At 39.7% G+C, this 16,748-nt stretch overlaps 1 protein-coding gene across 2 annotated transcripts; it reads right to left on the bottom strand.

The window, feature by feature from the left end:
• Nucleotides 1–8,168: 8,168 nt before the first annotated feature.
• Nucleotides 8,169–16,175, bottom strand: chst3a (carbohydrate (chondroitin 6) sulfotransferase 3a). 2 transcript variants are annotated; one of them, XM_031306138.2, is made up of 5 exons: nt 15,713–16,175; nt 13,296–13,459; nt 12,362–12,913; nt 8,935–11,533; nt 8,169–8,421 (listed from the first exon to the last, which is right to left on the bottom strand). In XM_031306138.2, the coding sequence occupies exons 2-4, from the start codon at nt 13,373–13,375 to the stop codon at nt 10,837–10,839; spliced, it is 1,329 nt and encodes a 442-aa protein (XP_031161998.1). In that variant the 5' UTR covers nt 13,376–13,459; nt 15,713–16,175; the 3' UTR covers nt 8,169–8,421; nt 8,935–10,836. The 2 variants fall into 2 exon arrangements, with proteins under 2 accessions (XP_031161998.1, XP_031162008.1); XM_031306148.2 differs by having other exon boundaries at nt 8,169–8,417.
• Nucleotides 16,176–16,748: the final 573 nt, after the last annotated feature.

The raw sequence follows: 16,748 nt of genomic DNA, 5'->3' as shown, positions 1-16,748 counted from the left end.
TCCAACAAAATAAGGAATCTGTCAGACTAAAGTGTGTGTCAGTGTTTAAGACACATACTTCAGTCATACTACAACAGTTTGAAATATTTTGTAGTAAAGATGATAGAATGTTTGTTTCTTTTGTCTGAGAGAAAGTTAAAGTATCGGTTTATTTTGGATTCCTCCACACCGTCAATAATCTGTACATTTCTGTAGCCTCTAGACTTAAGGCCAATTTATGCTCCTGCGTTAAACCGATGCCATGGGTACGTACGTACATACATATGTAGAGATACGGACCCTATGCCATAGCCTGATGTGCACCTCTCAAAATTGAACTACACGTTGCAGCAACGCAGACCGCACCAACTGTGCTTGGTCCGCTTGGCCATGGCTTGGTAGGGTTATATTTTCCTGTACTCATTTCCGATGTTCTTCTCCATAAACAACATGAAATCGAGGAGAGGGTTAATTTCCCTGCTACAGCTTTCCGACCATAGTCAGAAAGCACAGAGGAGATACTTTGTTTCTCCCACTATGCCTCCAGAGTCGGTACTCGCTCCGCAGCTAATCACCGTCACTCTCTCACTCGCTCTACCACACACTCCCCACGCATACACACATGCCAGCCCTGATATTGTCTTAAAGAGATACACTAGAACGACGCAGACACCAGCGCACAAGTATAAACATCAGGCCACTGACATAGGCTACGGCGAAAGATCTGCATAAAGCTCCCCGCAGAAGCATAAATCTGCCTTAAAATAGCATTTCTGTGTAGGGGTGGCACAGTTCATGAAAAAACATCTGAACCGTTCGGTCTGCTTGTCTCGGTTCGGAGCGTGTGTGCGTTGCACGGTTCAACGCATGCGCAATATAGCCTTGTGCCCGTCAGGTGCTCGTATGTGACCTCAGACAGTGTGTTTCCCTTTCACGCGAAAGAAGAGGTGTGGACAAGTTACCAACAAAACGTACAGCGACATTTTAGACCATCCTGCCAACCTGTATACATTTTAACATCAATGTACGCTGCGTTTTTTCACTCTTAAGCCGCTGAAGCGACTGCTGTTTCAATCCTGTCGGCTCTCTGCAGCGGGTGGGGCTGCTCAGTTCCCCCCGAGACACAATCACACACGGTAGATGCAGGAAAAAATGGAGATGAGACGTACAGGATGACCTAAATTGAGAACAGCTACGCTCGTTATTGTAAGTGCAATGATAAGTTAAAGTCCAATAAGTACTTTATCAAACCGTATGAATGTGTGTCCCAGCCCAGGCCAGGATAGGAAATTAACTAACAATGTAAAGATCAACAAGCCACTGACAGACATGTTCAAATTTGATTCATTCATAAATTATTATTTTTTGTCTTAGATCCACCAGCCATTTTCATATTATACCAACATTTGCAGCATCCTGAGCCTTTTTGGTAAGGTTACCAGGAAAACTCACCCTAGAGTACTTTTATTCTCCTCAAAACAAGTTTCCTTTTTAATTTTAAAGAACTATACAAAAGAAAATCGCAACTCTTTTATGTTTAACGTATTCTGACTTATTCAAAAGACGGAGCTTTAAGAGTTCCTCTCTTTTTCTTTTAAAGGATACAATTTTTGTAAGAGCTACACTGAAGTTGGCAGTTTGATAAATGCAAGTTATTTCAATTGATATTCTGTATTATTTCAATCTTTGTGTGCTAAAAAGGCACATAAGTTCCTGTAGATAGTAATACACATTCTCTTTTTTTTGCCAAATAAATGAAAAGCTTGTTGAAATCATCAGTCTTCCCTCTTGCTGTATCAAAATCTCACCTAGCTTTCCTCAGAGATGGTCCCAATGATGTGCTTAAAGTCAAGTCAAATTCAGTTTGTGCATGATTACATGACATAACTATTTTGTAATACTGTATCCTACATGTGGATAATTAAGCTAAATATCATATGCTGAAGTATATTTTGTATTGACTTTATCTTGAATTTTACTCTGTCATATTTTATTGTATTTGCTGGTTTCTAGAACGAAGACATATGGATGTTGGTGACCTCTCTTGGCTATGAACAACCTCTCTATGGACTCTATTTCTACATTCCTGAAAGCTCATTGATTTGAATCACCTGTCCTAAAACACTCAAACTAAATGATTGCATATTGTGTGTGGCACTCTTTCCTCGGATGTCTTCCTGTGAGCCAACACCTCACTAAAATAGCCGTGAGTCCTGACCCTGACCTGAATGTGGCATACTATTTTGAGAGCTCATTTTCTTGGGCCTCACTGAGACAAAAATATTAAATTGCTTATAAACTAACGCAGACATGCAGAGTAGGAGGTTATGAAGAGCCCAGTTTCTGTGTCTAATGATTTAAATGCTGCTTATTTGTAGGCTTTTCAGTTGAAATGTATTATGTGACGGGACATGATGGGGTACGCCCAGTTCCTGTCATCAGCTCTTGGGTCAACAACGCGTTATTATGGAACCCACGCAACTTCTAGGCAAGACCCGCCCTTCAATAGCATTCACACACTATTATTGGCTAGGCGTCCATGCTTACACAAGGTAACGTAACACGATTTGTTCAGGTCCTATCCCCTGAACAATCGGCTATCCTAACTTTAACCACACAAGGTCAATGCCTAACCCCAACCAATCGAGCTGCTTCGTAGGGCAGGACTTGCCTAGAAGTTAAGTGGGATCCATAATAACGCGTCAACAACAGATTTGCCAATGGAGGCTTTCTAACAACCTCCATTTTAAGTGCAATTTACAGTCAGAAAGTCATGGGTCAGGGGTGTTCATTGTAAACAAATTTAGATTGGTTTACAGTCAAATGTTTTTCACAAATGTGTGTATCCTCTAGAACAAAAATTGTTCTTGTTCAAACATTTGCAAAACATTCACAAAGCCTTTTAAAACTGTTTTTGTATGGAGTTTTATTACTATCTTTATTCAAGAGTGCGTTCTTTTAATTTGATGATTTTGTAATCATTTCTCTCAAAACCTTGCTCTCACATGCAAATAGCCACAGCTCGAGCTTGGATTTGCTGTGCTTCTGCTCAAACTTTATGTTAGGACTCAGATATGTTGTTGCTTGGACAGATTTCCTGCTCTCAGCTTCAGTCCCTCTCCCCGCACTCAGGCTGCTTCTGTGCACTTGCAAATCTTCTCCTCTGGGATTTCTCCTGCGCTCTCGGATTTACCCTGTCAAAATCCCCCAACCAATAGAATGCCAGGTGTAGTGTTGACCAATGAAATGATCCCTGCACTGTTGAGGGTGCGTTTGCTTTATTTTAGAACATCCCTTGCAGGCGGCTATTCTGCACATTATTATAAATACATATGTCAATAATGTGCATAGAATGGTCAAAGTACTTTTTCCTGCACCAATTAGCAAAGGGGAGAAAGGTTTGTAGTGGGACATATCAAGTTACGTCCACAATTACTAGGGTGAGTAACATAAATTAAGCATATAGCATATGGTGCTGGCATGTAGCCTGGCATGATGTTTTTAAACTAATAGATCGACAGATGACGGACAGTTTGTGTATATTTAATGACCCGACTTTGTATTTTTTTCTCGTTTGGTTAACCATGTTCCTGGGGATTTGGCTAATTTCAGACATGTCGGAGCCAATAGTAAAACCTAAACCGTAATATAACTGAAAGAGAATATATGAATTAAGAAGAACTGATAAACACACAGCAGCGATGCAAAAACCAACACATACAATCCAGTTTCCTGTGCTCTTTTCACACATACTGTCCATCATCTGTCGATCTATTAGTTCACAGACATCAAGCCAGCATTGGAGGGTGGGAGTAAATAGACCCGGTTACAGAGTAGCCGCCCGCCCGCCAACATTACAACTGGCATTCAATTGGTTGGGGAATTTTGACAGGGTTGTAACACAAATAATCCGAGAGTGCAGGAGAAATCCGAGAAGAAAAGATTTGCAAGCGCACAGAAGCAACCTGAGTGCGAGAAGAAGGACTGAAGCTGAGAGCAGGAAATCTGTCCAAGCAACAACATATCTGAGTCCTAGCATAAAGTTTGTGCAGAAGCACAGCAAATCCAAGTGCGAGCTGAGTATGAGTATGAGAGCAAGGTTTTGAGGGAAATTATTACAAAATCTGAACGTTAAATGAATGAGCAATGCTATCAAATTGAAAGAACGCACTCTTGAAAAAAGATAGGAATAAAACTCCATACTTTTGGATACCTGTACTGTTTTCATAAGCTTGCTGTATTCCTCTTATATTTTGGTGCATTGTTACTTTATACGTACGACATAATTTGTCAGCATACGTGACACTTTTGGGTGAATGGGGTTACTATGTATAAGTTTAGTATTCAGTCTATGTACTTAAATTCTGCTTATTAGCATGACTGATGACTGCCCTAATTATGTCTCTCACTCTCATTTTGTACTCTGTTCGTGCATCTACACATTTGCATTCAGTAGAAGTGCATCACCTCCCCCCAAGTCTGCATGTGCATCATTGTGCATGAGCTGGTAAAACACTTAAAGGGACCCACTTAATAAACTTACTGCTCTACAGCACCACGACTGGTTAAAAACAACACCTTAAGGAAACTTGAGACTGGGCCAGACCTGGCTCCTCTGTGGCCAGTGGTGGAAGAAGTATTCAATTCCTTTACTTAAGTAAAAGTACTAATACCACACTGTAAAAATACTCAGTTACAAGTAAAAGTCCTGCATTGAAAATATTACTTAAGTAGAAGTATGTAAGTATCATCAGGAAAATGTACTTAAAGTATTAAAAGTAAAAGTACTAAAGTACATTAACCCTATCCTTACATTTTAGAAAACTGGAAACTATCAAAACCGTTCTGTCAATAAAATAAGTGTTTAATCGACTAATCATTTCAGGTGTACTTGTAGGCCTTTTGTATTTAAAAAAAAAAATTATATTTATAATAAAACATTGTATTTTATAAACTGCATGTGTTTTGTGTGCAAACATCTTCATTTGTAAAGTAACGTTAATGTAGTGCAGTAAAAAGTACAATATTTCCCTCTGAAATGTAGTGTAGAAAGTGGCATGAAAAGAAGACTCAAGAAAAATACAAGTGCCTCAAATTTGTACTTAAGTACAGTTGAGTAAATGTACTTAGTTACATTTCACCACTGTCTGTGGCTTATCATGAAGACTTTCCCTCTTTTTCAGGATAGCAACATCTGCTATGTTCCTGTGGGAATATTCAGCATTAGGGAAACGATCCAGGGTAGAGACTCACCAACAGCTGTGAACTCTGAAGTGCTTTCTCTCAGGCAGGGCGTGAAACAGACATAAAGAATGCAGATTTGAATGGGCTCTCTGTTTCTGACTTTTTTTCCTCTAGTTCTTCCCACTCAGCCTTTTGGGGGTCCCTGGTAACCACATGCATTTGGATGTGGAGCTACACTGAGAGAATGCAACTGAATAAACAATTCCACACAAATCCTCATTTCATTCATGTTGTTCGCAGCCTCTATATTCCAGTGCTTACAAAAATACATTGATAAGAAAGGAAAAATGTTTGTTTTGGAATCTACAGAGGAATGATTATCTGGAGTCAGGTTTTCTACTGAAAAGTCTAAGGATAAAAGATGGAAAGGATGAAAAGAGTACTTAAATGTACTCAAGTCAAATTGAAAGTACTTGTGTAAGAATGTGCTTTACTGTAAAGATGAAAGTAAAAAGTAAGTAAAATAAAATGTAGTGCCTACTCTGAGTAGGACAACTGTGTTACATTTATGTAGTTAAATTAAAGAACATATTTAGGCTACAAACTAAATTGTGTTAAATGTCAAGACAAAACTCAAGACAAGTACACAACAATCACTGACTAAAATAAGCTATATTTACACTGCGGAGGGTGAAACAAGATTAAGCCACATAAATCAGCCGATGAACAGCAGAATAAAACATCATAATGGCAGGCAACGTGGACATGTTGCATTAATGTTACAAACTCCACTTGTGACTGCAGCCAAAGCAAAATAGTTGTTACACAGCCATAGCGCACATACACACAATGATACGTTGATAGGGCGGACCGTAGTGATTGGTGACCATCTGGGGAGTGACTTCAATACGTGTTGTTGTAACATTACTCACCTGTCTGAACGGCATTTTGTGAGTCTCCTCCTTAAGTCCTCAATCTGCTTTTCAACATCTCTGCTCATTCATTCTCAAAGCATAATGTAACCAGTCCTCTCTGTCCCACTGCGCTCCTCGTCAACAGTAGAAAGTCCTCACACACCTCACTGAAGGTAAACGTTCCTCACTGTAGTGTTGACGAACTGACCGAAGAGCCGGTTAATTAACCCGACTCGTGTCACTGAACCGGGAGAATCGAGTGCCATACGTCAATGAACCGACTCACTCCTGTTGTTTTCTTTTACCTCATTTGTGCCGTTGTGTGTAGATGGTATTCTTCTGCTACTGTGTGTGTAGTAATCTAGCTCATTAGCGCCTCCACTGGAGTGGTGGTGGTAGAATCAATCAGGAAATGAGCTACCTAGACCACGCACCAGGCTACTGAACGAGACCGACTGTCTTGTTTCTTGGTCAAGACTGTTTCTAGCGTTAGCATGCTAGCGTTAGCATTAGCGTTAGCATGCTAACGCTACGAGCTAATTAGGTTAGCCTGCTCGTTTCGGCTTGTGACGTCACAAGCCGTGCCGATTTTGAACAGCTCACCCAGAGACTGAAGGCAGGACACATTCAGAAACCATATCTCACTCTAAACAGCATGGATGGATTTTTTTTTCAAAGTTTGTATGTGTGTGGAAGCACCACAGACACAACATAACACCCCAAATCCCAGAAAAAGTGATTTTTTCATAATATGGGCACTTTAAGTTAAAAGTTAGAGAAGTGAATGTTGCTACATGAAAGGTAGGCTGTCACGAGGAGACCGCGCACCAGGCTACTAAACGAGACCGTAAGGACCGTAACCGAGGGTACTGCATGAGTCTATATATAACTATCTATATCTATAACGGGTGTCTAGGTTCTCGGGAAGTTTGAGTTATCGACCGATCCCAGAAGCCTTTATTTCTCGTGCATCTTAGATGATTGTGTACATAGAAATTCATAGGCTACATTATCAATGGATATCACATACAAATACACGTCATGTTGTCTTAGTAGTTATGTTAAGTTAAATGTTTGTTACACGGTAGGTAGGCTGTCACCAGGAGACCGCGCACCAGGCTACTGAACGAAACCGTAGCCGTGCCTAATACATGAGTCTATGTAATCAAACGGGTGTCTAGGTTCTCTGCAAGTTTGAGTTATCAACCGATCCCAGAAGCCTTTATGTCTCGTGCATTTTAGAATTGTGTTCATGGAAATTCATAGCCTACATTACCAAGGGGAAAGTATTATATCACATACAAATACACGTAATGTTATCTTGGTAATTATGTTAAGTTAAATGTTAGAAGTGAATGTTGCTACTTGGTAGTTAGACTGTCACGAGGAGGCCGCGCACCAGGCTACCGAATGTAACCGTGGCCAGTGCATGAGTCTAGTGTCGGTCAGTATGAGTACATACATAGTATGTCGAGACCGAATGTAACCGCAACCACTCGAGTCTAATGTAATTAAGCGGTGTCTTGGTTTAACATATTTAACTGTCAAACAGTTTATCATGACTTTTTCATGTGACTTTTTTTACTCTGTAGCTAAGAAAATACTTGAAATCAAAACTAGCTAGGCTAAGTAAAAAAAAAAAAAAACTATATATATATATATATATGCCGATTTTTAAAAACACACAAATGTACAAGTACTTCCACCCCTGCCAACAATGGATAACTTGATACTGTAGATACAATACAATACAATACAAACACACACACACACACACACACACATTTATGTCATAACATAATGAGAATACCCAGCCTGTGCTAGGAACACTTTTCCACTAGAACTGCTCATTTCCTCTGCTGGACACTTATCGTGGACGGTTGACTAGATTTTCATACCACTGAAAAAAAAACTTTAGGAATTAATATTACTAGTTACTACTACTACATTACTACTACTACATTGCAACACTAGTTACATGAAAAATGGAGAGCAACTGCTGGTTTTATTTTGGATCCTTGAACTGCTGAAAATAATCATCTAATGTTTGACACAAGAAGCATTTACACATTTAAGAAAATACTTCATAGCTTCAAAGCACAACAACAAAATCATTTTAATTACCATTTCAATAGAAGAAACTCTAACATTTACATGTGTGTGATACATTTCTAGTTGCTTAAGCATAATCTGTGCTTTGGCCCTTGGTTTCTTCGGCAAGAATAACAATATATGATAGTAACTTAGTTGTAACTGTAAACACTCACATCAAGTTTATGAAGAGACTCATAACTTTGACAACCTATTCAACTGTTTATGTTTGTTTACCAGAGCTGTAGACTGACTTAAAGTGCTCATATTATGCTCATTTTCAGGTTCATAATTGTATTTGAGGTTGTACCAGAATAGGTTTATGTGGTTTAATTTTCAGAAAACACTATATTTTTGTTGTACTGCACATTGCTGCAGCTCCTCTTTTCACCCTGTGTGTTGAGCTCTCTGTTTTAGCTACAGAGTGAGGCATCTCACTTCTGTACCATCTTTGTTGGGAGTCGCCCATGCGCAGTAAGTACAGCTAGCTTGTCAGTTGCAGAGCATTCATGAGGGAGTGCCATGCTAGCAGCTAGGCGAGCATTATAACGTGTGTTACAAAGTGACGCACGTTCGTCATGGAAGTAAATGCTGGACTACAATAGAGCTGTTTGGAGCAGTTTGTGAACAGTGTTTTCTCTGGAAGATGGTAAGTCCCTTTGGGGTGGACTTCGGGCTTTTTCACTTTGTAAACCTATAATGTGCACAAAAAAGATATATAACACAATAAAGAAAAGGGGAAAAGCCAAAAGCACAATATGAGCACTTTAAGTCAAATTTTAGTCACAAAAATGAGGGCTTTACTCCCTGAAGAAGCAAAATATTAATGTCTCAGGTTTCAAGACCTGGTAAAATCAAGCTCTGCACAGCCACAATACTTGAATACTTAATTATTAGGCCTATGCATTGACAGGACTTGGTCTCAGCTATGCAAAGGTCGCTACTGACAGCTTTGGAAGAAAAAAATTCAAATACCATTTCATAGCCATTCAGAGACCTGAAAGACTTGCACTTAACTTGCAGTTAGCTGATGGAGAGTTGTGACTAAACTGTGACTTTTCCTCAAGGAACTGAGACTTGAACTGAGACTTGCTTTGACAACAATTGAGACTTTCCACCAGTAAAACATTAATTCAAGTTGACAATAGCATCAGTTGTCTATGAAGGTTGAACTTTTTACATTCATACACATATTTAGGAACTGTATTGCCACTCTGGGTATCTGCATCAGTTGAATGCATAAACTGACTACACCCATTTTTTCAGCTGCACTTTTACAGTGTTCCCTTTTTACTTTAATGCTTCAGTAGTGAGTCCGGACAACTCACGGCCTGTGAGTCATAATGTATTCATATTTATATTTTAAACACTAAGTTAGTATAAGCCCCCTACTATATGTACCTCTAATGCATATCCCTTTCCATCAGCAGCAAAGCAGTTTCAGCAGTGCCTCAGCCAAGCTGAACACAATGCTACCATTGAACTAGAGCCACAGTGGATACCTTTATATACCATCAAGAGTGACAGTTAACGAAACAGCACCTGGGTTTCACTTAAAGTCATAGGCCACATTAACACAGTTACATACATCTTATATATTAGTTTTTCACCAAAACCATCCACACACATACATCTCACGACTAATAACTTTAAAGGGTGAGTATTTAGAATTTTAGACATCTTTTCTGGTGATTTCATTTATGAGTTGGGAAGTGATTAAGTCATTGCAAAAGAATTTTGTGTCCATGAACACAAAGGTAATCAGTAGAGAATCCGCTTTTGTGAAATAACACCCAAACTGCCTGTTTCGTTAGAGGTGAGGAGACAGCACTGGGAAATACATTACTACTATGGCTACTGGCAAAAGCAACACCTGAAGACATACAATGTAGGTATGTGAAGTTGAATATAAGTCTTCTTTAGCTACTCATGTTATATAACCTCATGAGTATTACTGTATATATCCATCTTAATTGGCCTCTTTGTTTATGGTATTTTGAGAATTGATTTAAATAGCATTTGGTTAAATACATCAAAGATCATTCTGTATTTTCACACAGCGTGCTTTTGTGGGGATATGAATGCTCCTCATGAAGACACACAAAATGCAATGCCAAATTCACTTCACCTGAGTCGGATATGTAAAGCCCTATGAAAGCACATCAGGTCTAATATAAAGTAATTCTATCAGTTGCCTAGTGGAGTATAGATCTATCAAAATACAGGTTGAACTAGGCAGAATTAAGCAGGTCATAAACCCTATGAACAGAAACATCTTCTCTTTCAGACACACACACACACAAACAAAGCATGCGTCACTTTCACTGTAGTTCATCCCTGAAAATCTAAACATGATCAACTATCAATACAATCTTACATAAGAATCTCTTATACAGTAAGTCAGGCTTGACATCTATGCTTATTTCATTTACAAATAAATACTTCTCTTTCTCAAGTGGCTCTTTTGTCACAATGAGGCACATCATTGGTGAGTATGAATATTGTTGTATGGCCCAAATATTACTGTCACCAGTAAAACATTTTGTGTCTTTTATGGCACCTTTGCTTACTAGTTTTGGTCTGTGCAATAATGGCTTCTCCTGGCTCTGATCCAACATGTGCAGCGTTTTGCAGATCCACAGCTACAGCCACAGTTTTGACCTCTCTATTAATGGAATAGTTTCTCTTCAAGCAAACTAATGGACCTATTCATCAGTGTCTTTTCATCATCCACAAACCTGTACCCAAATAGCTCCATGGTAGGTCCACACACTCTCTGCACTACCTGAGCCAGTGTGAAGGGAATGCTAAATCTCCATTTCTCTGCCTGCTCTGATGAGTTCTTCTGGGTGGAGTAAATCCCGCTAGCTCCCTGTGTGGTCTGGGTGTTTCTCAGAATCCATTCCCTAGCTTGGGGACTAAATGGTATCCCTGTGAACCTGTACATCTCCTCTGCCTTCTGCATGGGGTAGCGGGCAATATCCTCATAACGCACCAACATGTAGCGTCTCCTCAGCCAACGAGGTTGGCTCAGTCCCACCTCTGCAGACATCCTTATCTGGTCGCAGTTTCCTCTGAGCCTCTTCACCTCCTCGTCATCTTCGGGCACCTGGCCGTCCTGCGCCCAGGCCTTCCAAGTCTGGTACTTCGAAGAGAAAGCCACCATGCGTGATGCTAAGATGGCCCGTGGATCTCGGACGAGCTGGATCACTCTCACATCCAGGCGTGGATCCTCCAACAAAGGCTGCAATGTGTCCAGCTGGCGCACACGGACAGTCTTAATGGCATGGTGTTGCTTGGAAAGGCAGGATTCAGATGCAAGGGTCAAGTTCAGCGGCCCACAGCGACGAGTCTTACAGTGATACCTAAGACAAGAATTGTACAGTTTTTATATGAAATCATATTTTTCATAGAGTTGCAAAGAGGGAAGAATTATTTCAGGCGTCTAGGGTTCCTTAGAACAGCTGGAACAGTCCGGAGCACTTACAAAGCTTGTATGGGCATACAACTCTCCTGGCTGAATCATGAATACAAAAGATGATCAATGATTCTTCGAAATAAGATCAAAGCTCATGGAGATAAAAACTTAAGGAGTGAAGTCAACTATGACTTCTAAGGGGCATTTTGGTGAGCAAAATCTAATCACCAAACTTAACATTGTGTTGATTATAGGGCTGCAATTAATAATTTTCATTATCAATTAACCTGATAATTATTTTCTGGATTTATTGATTACATTTTTATCTTTCCTAAATCCTAAGGTGATGTCTTCAAGTGTCTCGTTTTGCAAAACATAACAAGCTAGGTGTACATTGGAGAAGCTTATTTGAATTCTGAGTCAATATTTGATAATTTCATCAACTATGGTACAATGCTTTATTCTCAATAGTAATGACATAGCATTCCGAATGAGCTACAGCTCTGCAACTAGCAACATAAGTATGTTATATAGTATTTAGAGCAATTCACTGTACCAAACTCCAAGGAAAAATTGACTTCTCACAAACTAAGTTCTCTGTTTCTATATTGAAGAACACTGATCATTAAAAGAAAGGGATCAAATGGGATCTTGCAGTGAAAAATACTGCCCCTCTTTACAACTGTATCACAGTTCATTTTTGGTTCCTTATTCAGACTCAACCAACATTGTAAGCTTTATCAATAACAGTGAGTATCTAGAGAATGTACAATACCTTTCAAAAACGTCTTTGATTACAGGACTGCAGACAGATTCTTCACAGAGCGATAAACTAGACTCTCTGCGGAAAAGAGCTGGGGTGACGTGGTCCTGAGGTAGAGGAGAGATGAACTTCTCAAGGGGAGAGAAATCACACAGGAAGAGCGCCTGGAGTACATCCCGGTAAATTCCTGCCAACACTGTCCCGTTATTTGCCTCTGAGGCCATGGTCAGCATGCGCTCAACGTGCCATAAAGGCTCAAACAGGTAGAACATGTTCTCCCCGTGCTGGTTAAAAAATTCCCCCACAAATGATGAACCTGTTCGTGTGGTGGCCAAGAGTAATATGTGCTTACGGCCACCACTGAAGCTGTACCTGCCTAAATCATCTAGTTCTTCTTCCTCTTGCTCCTCTGAGAGACTTGAGTAATTCCCTTTTGTACCGATGAGTTTAGAGAGCAGCATTTTGAGCATCGTCAGGGAGCCATTTTGTGTTGTGTTGCTGTAATCCAGTGAAGTCTGTGGGGTCTGATGTGGAATCTGCCTCTGGATCAGCTTATCAGAGACCCTGATGAGATACAGAGGCTTGATTAGCAGTTAGATGAAGCAGTATAAACACCTAAGATGGGTCTTATATTTTATATAGAGCTACTGTATGTTTCAGCTACAACAACAAATACAGAGGATCACTGCCTTGGTCTGAATTCCTTAAAAGTAATAGTTTGATATTATGGAAAAATGCATTTATTTGCTTTCTTGCGGATGGTTAGATGAGAAGATGGACACCACTATCATGTCTGTGCGTTTTATACGAAGCTACAGCACAGATGCATTTCTAGAGTGGTACTTCTTAAATCCCAGAAGGTAATGTATGACTCCATCCAAAGGAATACAGTTCTTATGACTTACTACATTTTCTTCAGCAAATCAAGTTAAAGATTGTTCTTTACCTTGATAGGATGTTGCTTTCCTTTTCGATGATGACCAGGGCCACGATACAGATGAAGACAATTGCATATTTGGTCTTCATTCTTGAGTCCTGGCTTTGTAACTGGAGGTCTAGAGTCTAATCTGTGTTGGTCATAGCTTGTCATGCAGAGGCTAAAGCTTCATTCTGCAATAAGAAAGACACTTCAGTAAGTAGTAGACAGAGTATGCAAAATAGATGTGATTCCTGGTTTATAATGACACTAAGTATATATTATAATCCTGGTGCAAACATGGGTAAATACAGTATAAAGCTGAATAAGAAGACAGTAAAAATCTATGTCCAACACTACCATGAAATCATACAACAGACATATTGGATTAGACTGAAGACATAAATCAATCTTAGCTTTGAGAGACAACCCTGAATTCAGCCTTTTTTTTTTTCATCAGTTGCATTGATCTGAAACCTGAGGAATGTTCAGCAGTTTGTACAACACACAGTTTTTAAAAACTTGTTTGCCTCATTTCTTTGAACCCCCAGAAAAAGTCAGTGTTGCTTTTTGGTCGGGCTGGGGTCGGTAATAAAGAAGAAGACGGATGAGAGGGAGGGAGTTAATGTAAACAGGGCTGTTTTTCACTAACAGGAAACACTGGAACTCTTCCATATGGCAGGAGACAGGGCACATTTAGATTCCAGCACTGTGTGATTTCAACACCATCTTACAGGTAGATTCATGCGTATTCATGTATCATTTCTGGGAATCCAGTTTTCTCACACTGTGAAAGTACAAGCCTCAACATGTTGACAGGCAATTGACCTTTGATGCTGATGTTTGTAGCTACACGAGCAAGTCAGAGCCTGGTAGTTTTGAAAAACAAATCTTGCATCCTTCCCATTCTTTGGGAGTATTGTGTTACTCTGCTGCATTTAAAGGCTATCAGTTAAGAAGACAACACACATTTATGTGGCTACTCCAGCCCACATTGCTGTCACATTGCTCCTCTGAAAGACTCTTTAATTAACTATTTTGACATAATTTGAAATGATTCAGTACAACAAATGTCTTAATTCTAAATAGATTGTCCATGGACTCTTTTTTCATGTTACTGCAAAAGAAATGTAATCTATATACACCCTCCATCCACACACACAAATTAACCATTTTGACATAATTTGAAATAATTCAGTACAACAAATTCTTAATTCTAAATAGATTGTCCATGGACTCTTTATTTCATGTTACTTGAAAAGAAATGTAGTCTATGTACGCCCCCCATCCACACACACACACACACACACACACACACACACACACACACACACACACATGCCATTTGGACCTGTCAAGACAGTGAATAATTTCTACAAAGCATATCATTACCAGAAAAAGACACAGTTTTGTGGAGTGATTGTGTGCTCTGTAAGTAAATATTACCCAATTATCTGAGCTTAATACGCCATAGCCGTCAAACTGTCAGGCTGAAGCACTTGAGCTGAGCACTTTTACATATTCAAGAGTCACTGGAGCATTATTGGCAAATCTGACTATCTGCTCAAGCAGAAACACACATCACTCTGTTTATCATCTCACTACAAATTACATTAATGGCTGCCTTCAAAGCCTTGAAGCAGCATATCATGAAGACACTGAAAGCTAAATTCCCACTAAATGCTTTGCTGTTCATCCATGGGTGTTAGTGTAAACAATTAACTGTTATAGGCAAATACTGAAAACCGTTAAAATTTGTATAGGTGCTGTTTATCATTTCAATGTGATTGATTGATTTGAGTTTGGATGTCATTTGGAAATAAAGACTACTCCATATGTGTGTGTGTGTGTGTGTGTGTGTGTGTGTGTGTGTGTGTGTGTGTGTGTGTGTGTGTGTGTGTGTGTGTGTGTGTGTGTGTGTGTGTGTGAGAAATTTAATACTATAGCAGTGGGGGGAGGGGGCATTCAATTCAGGAGTAGCCTATTTCCAACACCCCCACCACTGAACCAGAATTAATACAGACTAATGAATACTTCTGCATACTATTAATCTCTGACGCCCTGAGATAAGGACATGATGCTTTCAAATATTCAAAATGAAATTTGGAAAAAATGGTCATATGAGCAATTTACATCTCCAATAGAAAGAATGATTGATTACAGTGGACTACACGGCAGCGTCCATATTTACACAATCATCATGTATACCTGCATCATATAGGCTAAGGAATCACATAGGCCTACACATCACACGTTATGATTTGACAGCAGTGGGAATAGTGGTAGACTTTATCATGTATGCGTATTCGCGCATGGCAGCAGGATGTTTACAAGCTCTACCGTGTGCCCAGTGGCTCTGTAGGTTGTGTTTTTAAAAGCTTGGAGTTATATACCCTGCCAGAACAAATTAAGATGTTGCTGATGTTCGGGTAGCGGATGTTACAAACCTTTAGCTGGTCTCTCTCTGCAATCGAGTAAAAACGTCGCTGATTTTGTGAAAAACAGATTCGTCCCCTTTGTAGCATCTTGCTGCATTGTGTCGGACAAGGACACACTGCTTCATTGTATCCTCGGACGCGGGCTCGATTCTCTCCTCTGCCGGATGAATGAGAGGCAGCGCGGAGGCACGGGCGTCTTGCGCAAACATCTACATTAAGGAGAGCGAAACGGACGGCAAGCGAAAATAATGGTGTTATAACTATGTAAATTCTGATTTCACATTGAGTTTTTTTTTTTTAAACCTCTGTGCTACAGCGGTCGTCTAATTGAAGAATCTCACGACAGCCCGACGGATAAAACCATTAATTCGCTTTAAAATTATTTTTGTGTTTAAATATCATCGCTTCGAAACTTTTCCTCCAACTTTCCCCATGTACTGGATGGATGCCTCTGCGCGAGGGAGCGGACTGTAGCCACGCTTCACGTCACTGCTCTCCTCGCGTGGGACATCCTGTGTAGACGAAGTCACGTGATCCCAAAACACCCTGCAATTATGTATAAAGACCCCCCTTGTTTTAGGAAGTGCCCCCTGAATATAGAGTCCATTCCACTTTGTACACTGTTTTAGTCATTTAAATCACATTTAATTGCATGTTGGGAATGTCACAACCTAAATGTTGTCAAGTTTAACAGACAATAGGCTACCCTGTTAATTTAGGAGTCATTGTGATAAGATAATACAATGTTTATTGATCTCATGCAGGGAAAATGAAGCTGAAGTCACATAATCTGCTTCAGATATCCATATATATATCTTCAGAGCATAGACAGAGCAACACAGTTTAGCTTGCACTGTACAAATTGCTGTCCATCTTAATCTTAATAGGCTAGTTTTGCTGGTAGACATGGATAAGGATAGATATACATGAAAGGGAACGAGAACTCAGGCCCGAGTGCAAGTAATAAAAGCAGGAGAAAAAAATACATAATTAAAAATATGACAGTAAACAATATGCAGTCTGTAATGGCAAATTTACATTTAAG

The sequence above is a fragment of the Sander lucioperca genome, chromosome 15 (assembly GCF_008315115.2).
Source record: "Sander lucioperca isolate FBNREF2018 chromosome 15, SLUC_FBN_1.2, whole genome shotgun sequence".
NCBI lineage: Eukaryota > Metazoa > Chordata > Actinopteri > Perciformes > Percidae > Sander > Sander lucioperca.
The sequence above is the reverse complement of the archived record's forward strand: the minus strand, read 5'-3'. Positions and strand labels throughout refer to the sequence as shown.

Coding starts and splice junctions, on each gene's coding strand:
- chst3a (XM_031306138.2), bottom strand. CDS start 13,375: ATGAAGACCAAATATGCAATTGTCTTCATCTGTATCGTGGCCCTGGTC. Junction 12,914..13,295: donor GAAAGCAACATCCTATCAAG/GTAAAGAACAAT, acceptor GTATCTCATCAG/GGTCTCTGATAAGCTGATCC. Junction 11,534..12,361: donor ATCAAAGACGTTTTTGAAAG/GTATTGTACATT, acceptor TTCTTGTCTTAG/GTATCACTGTAAGACTCGTC.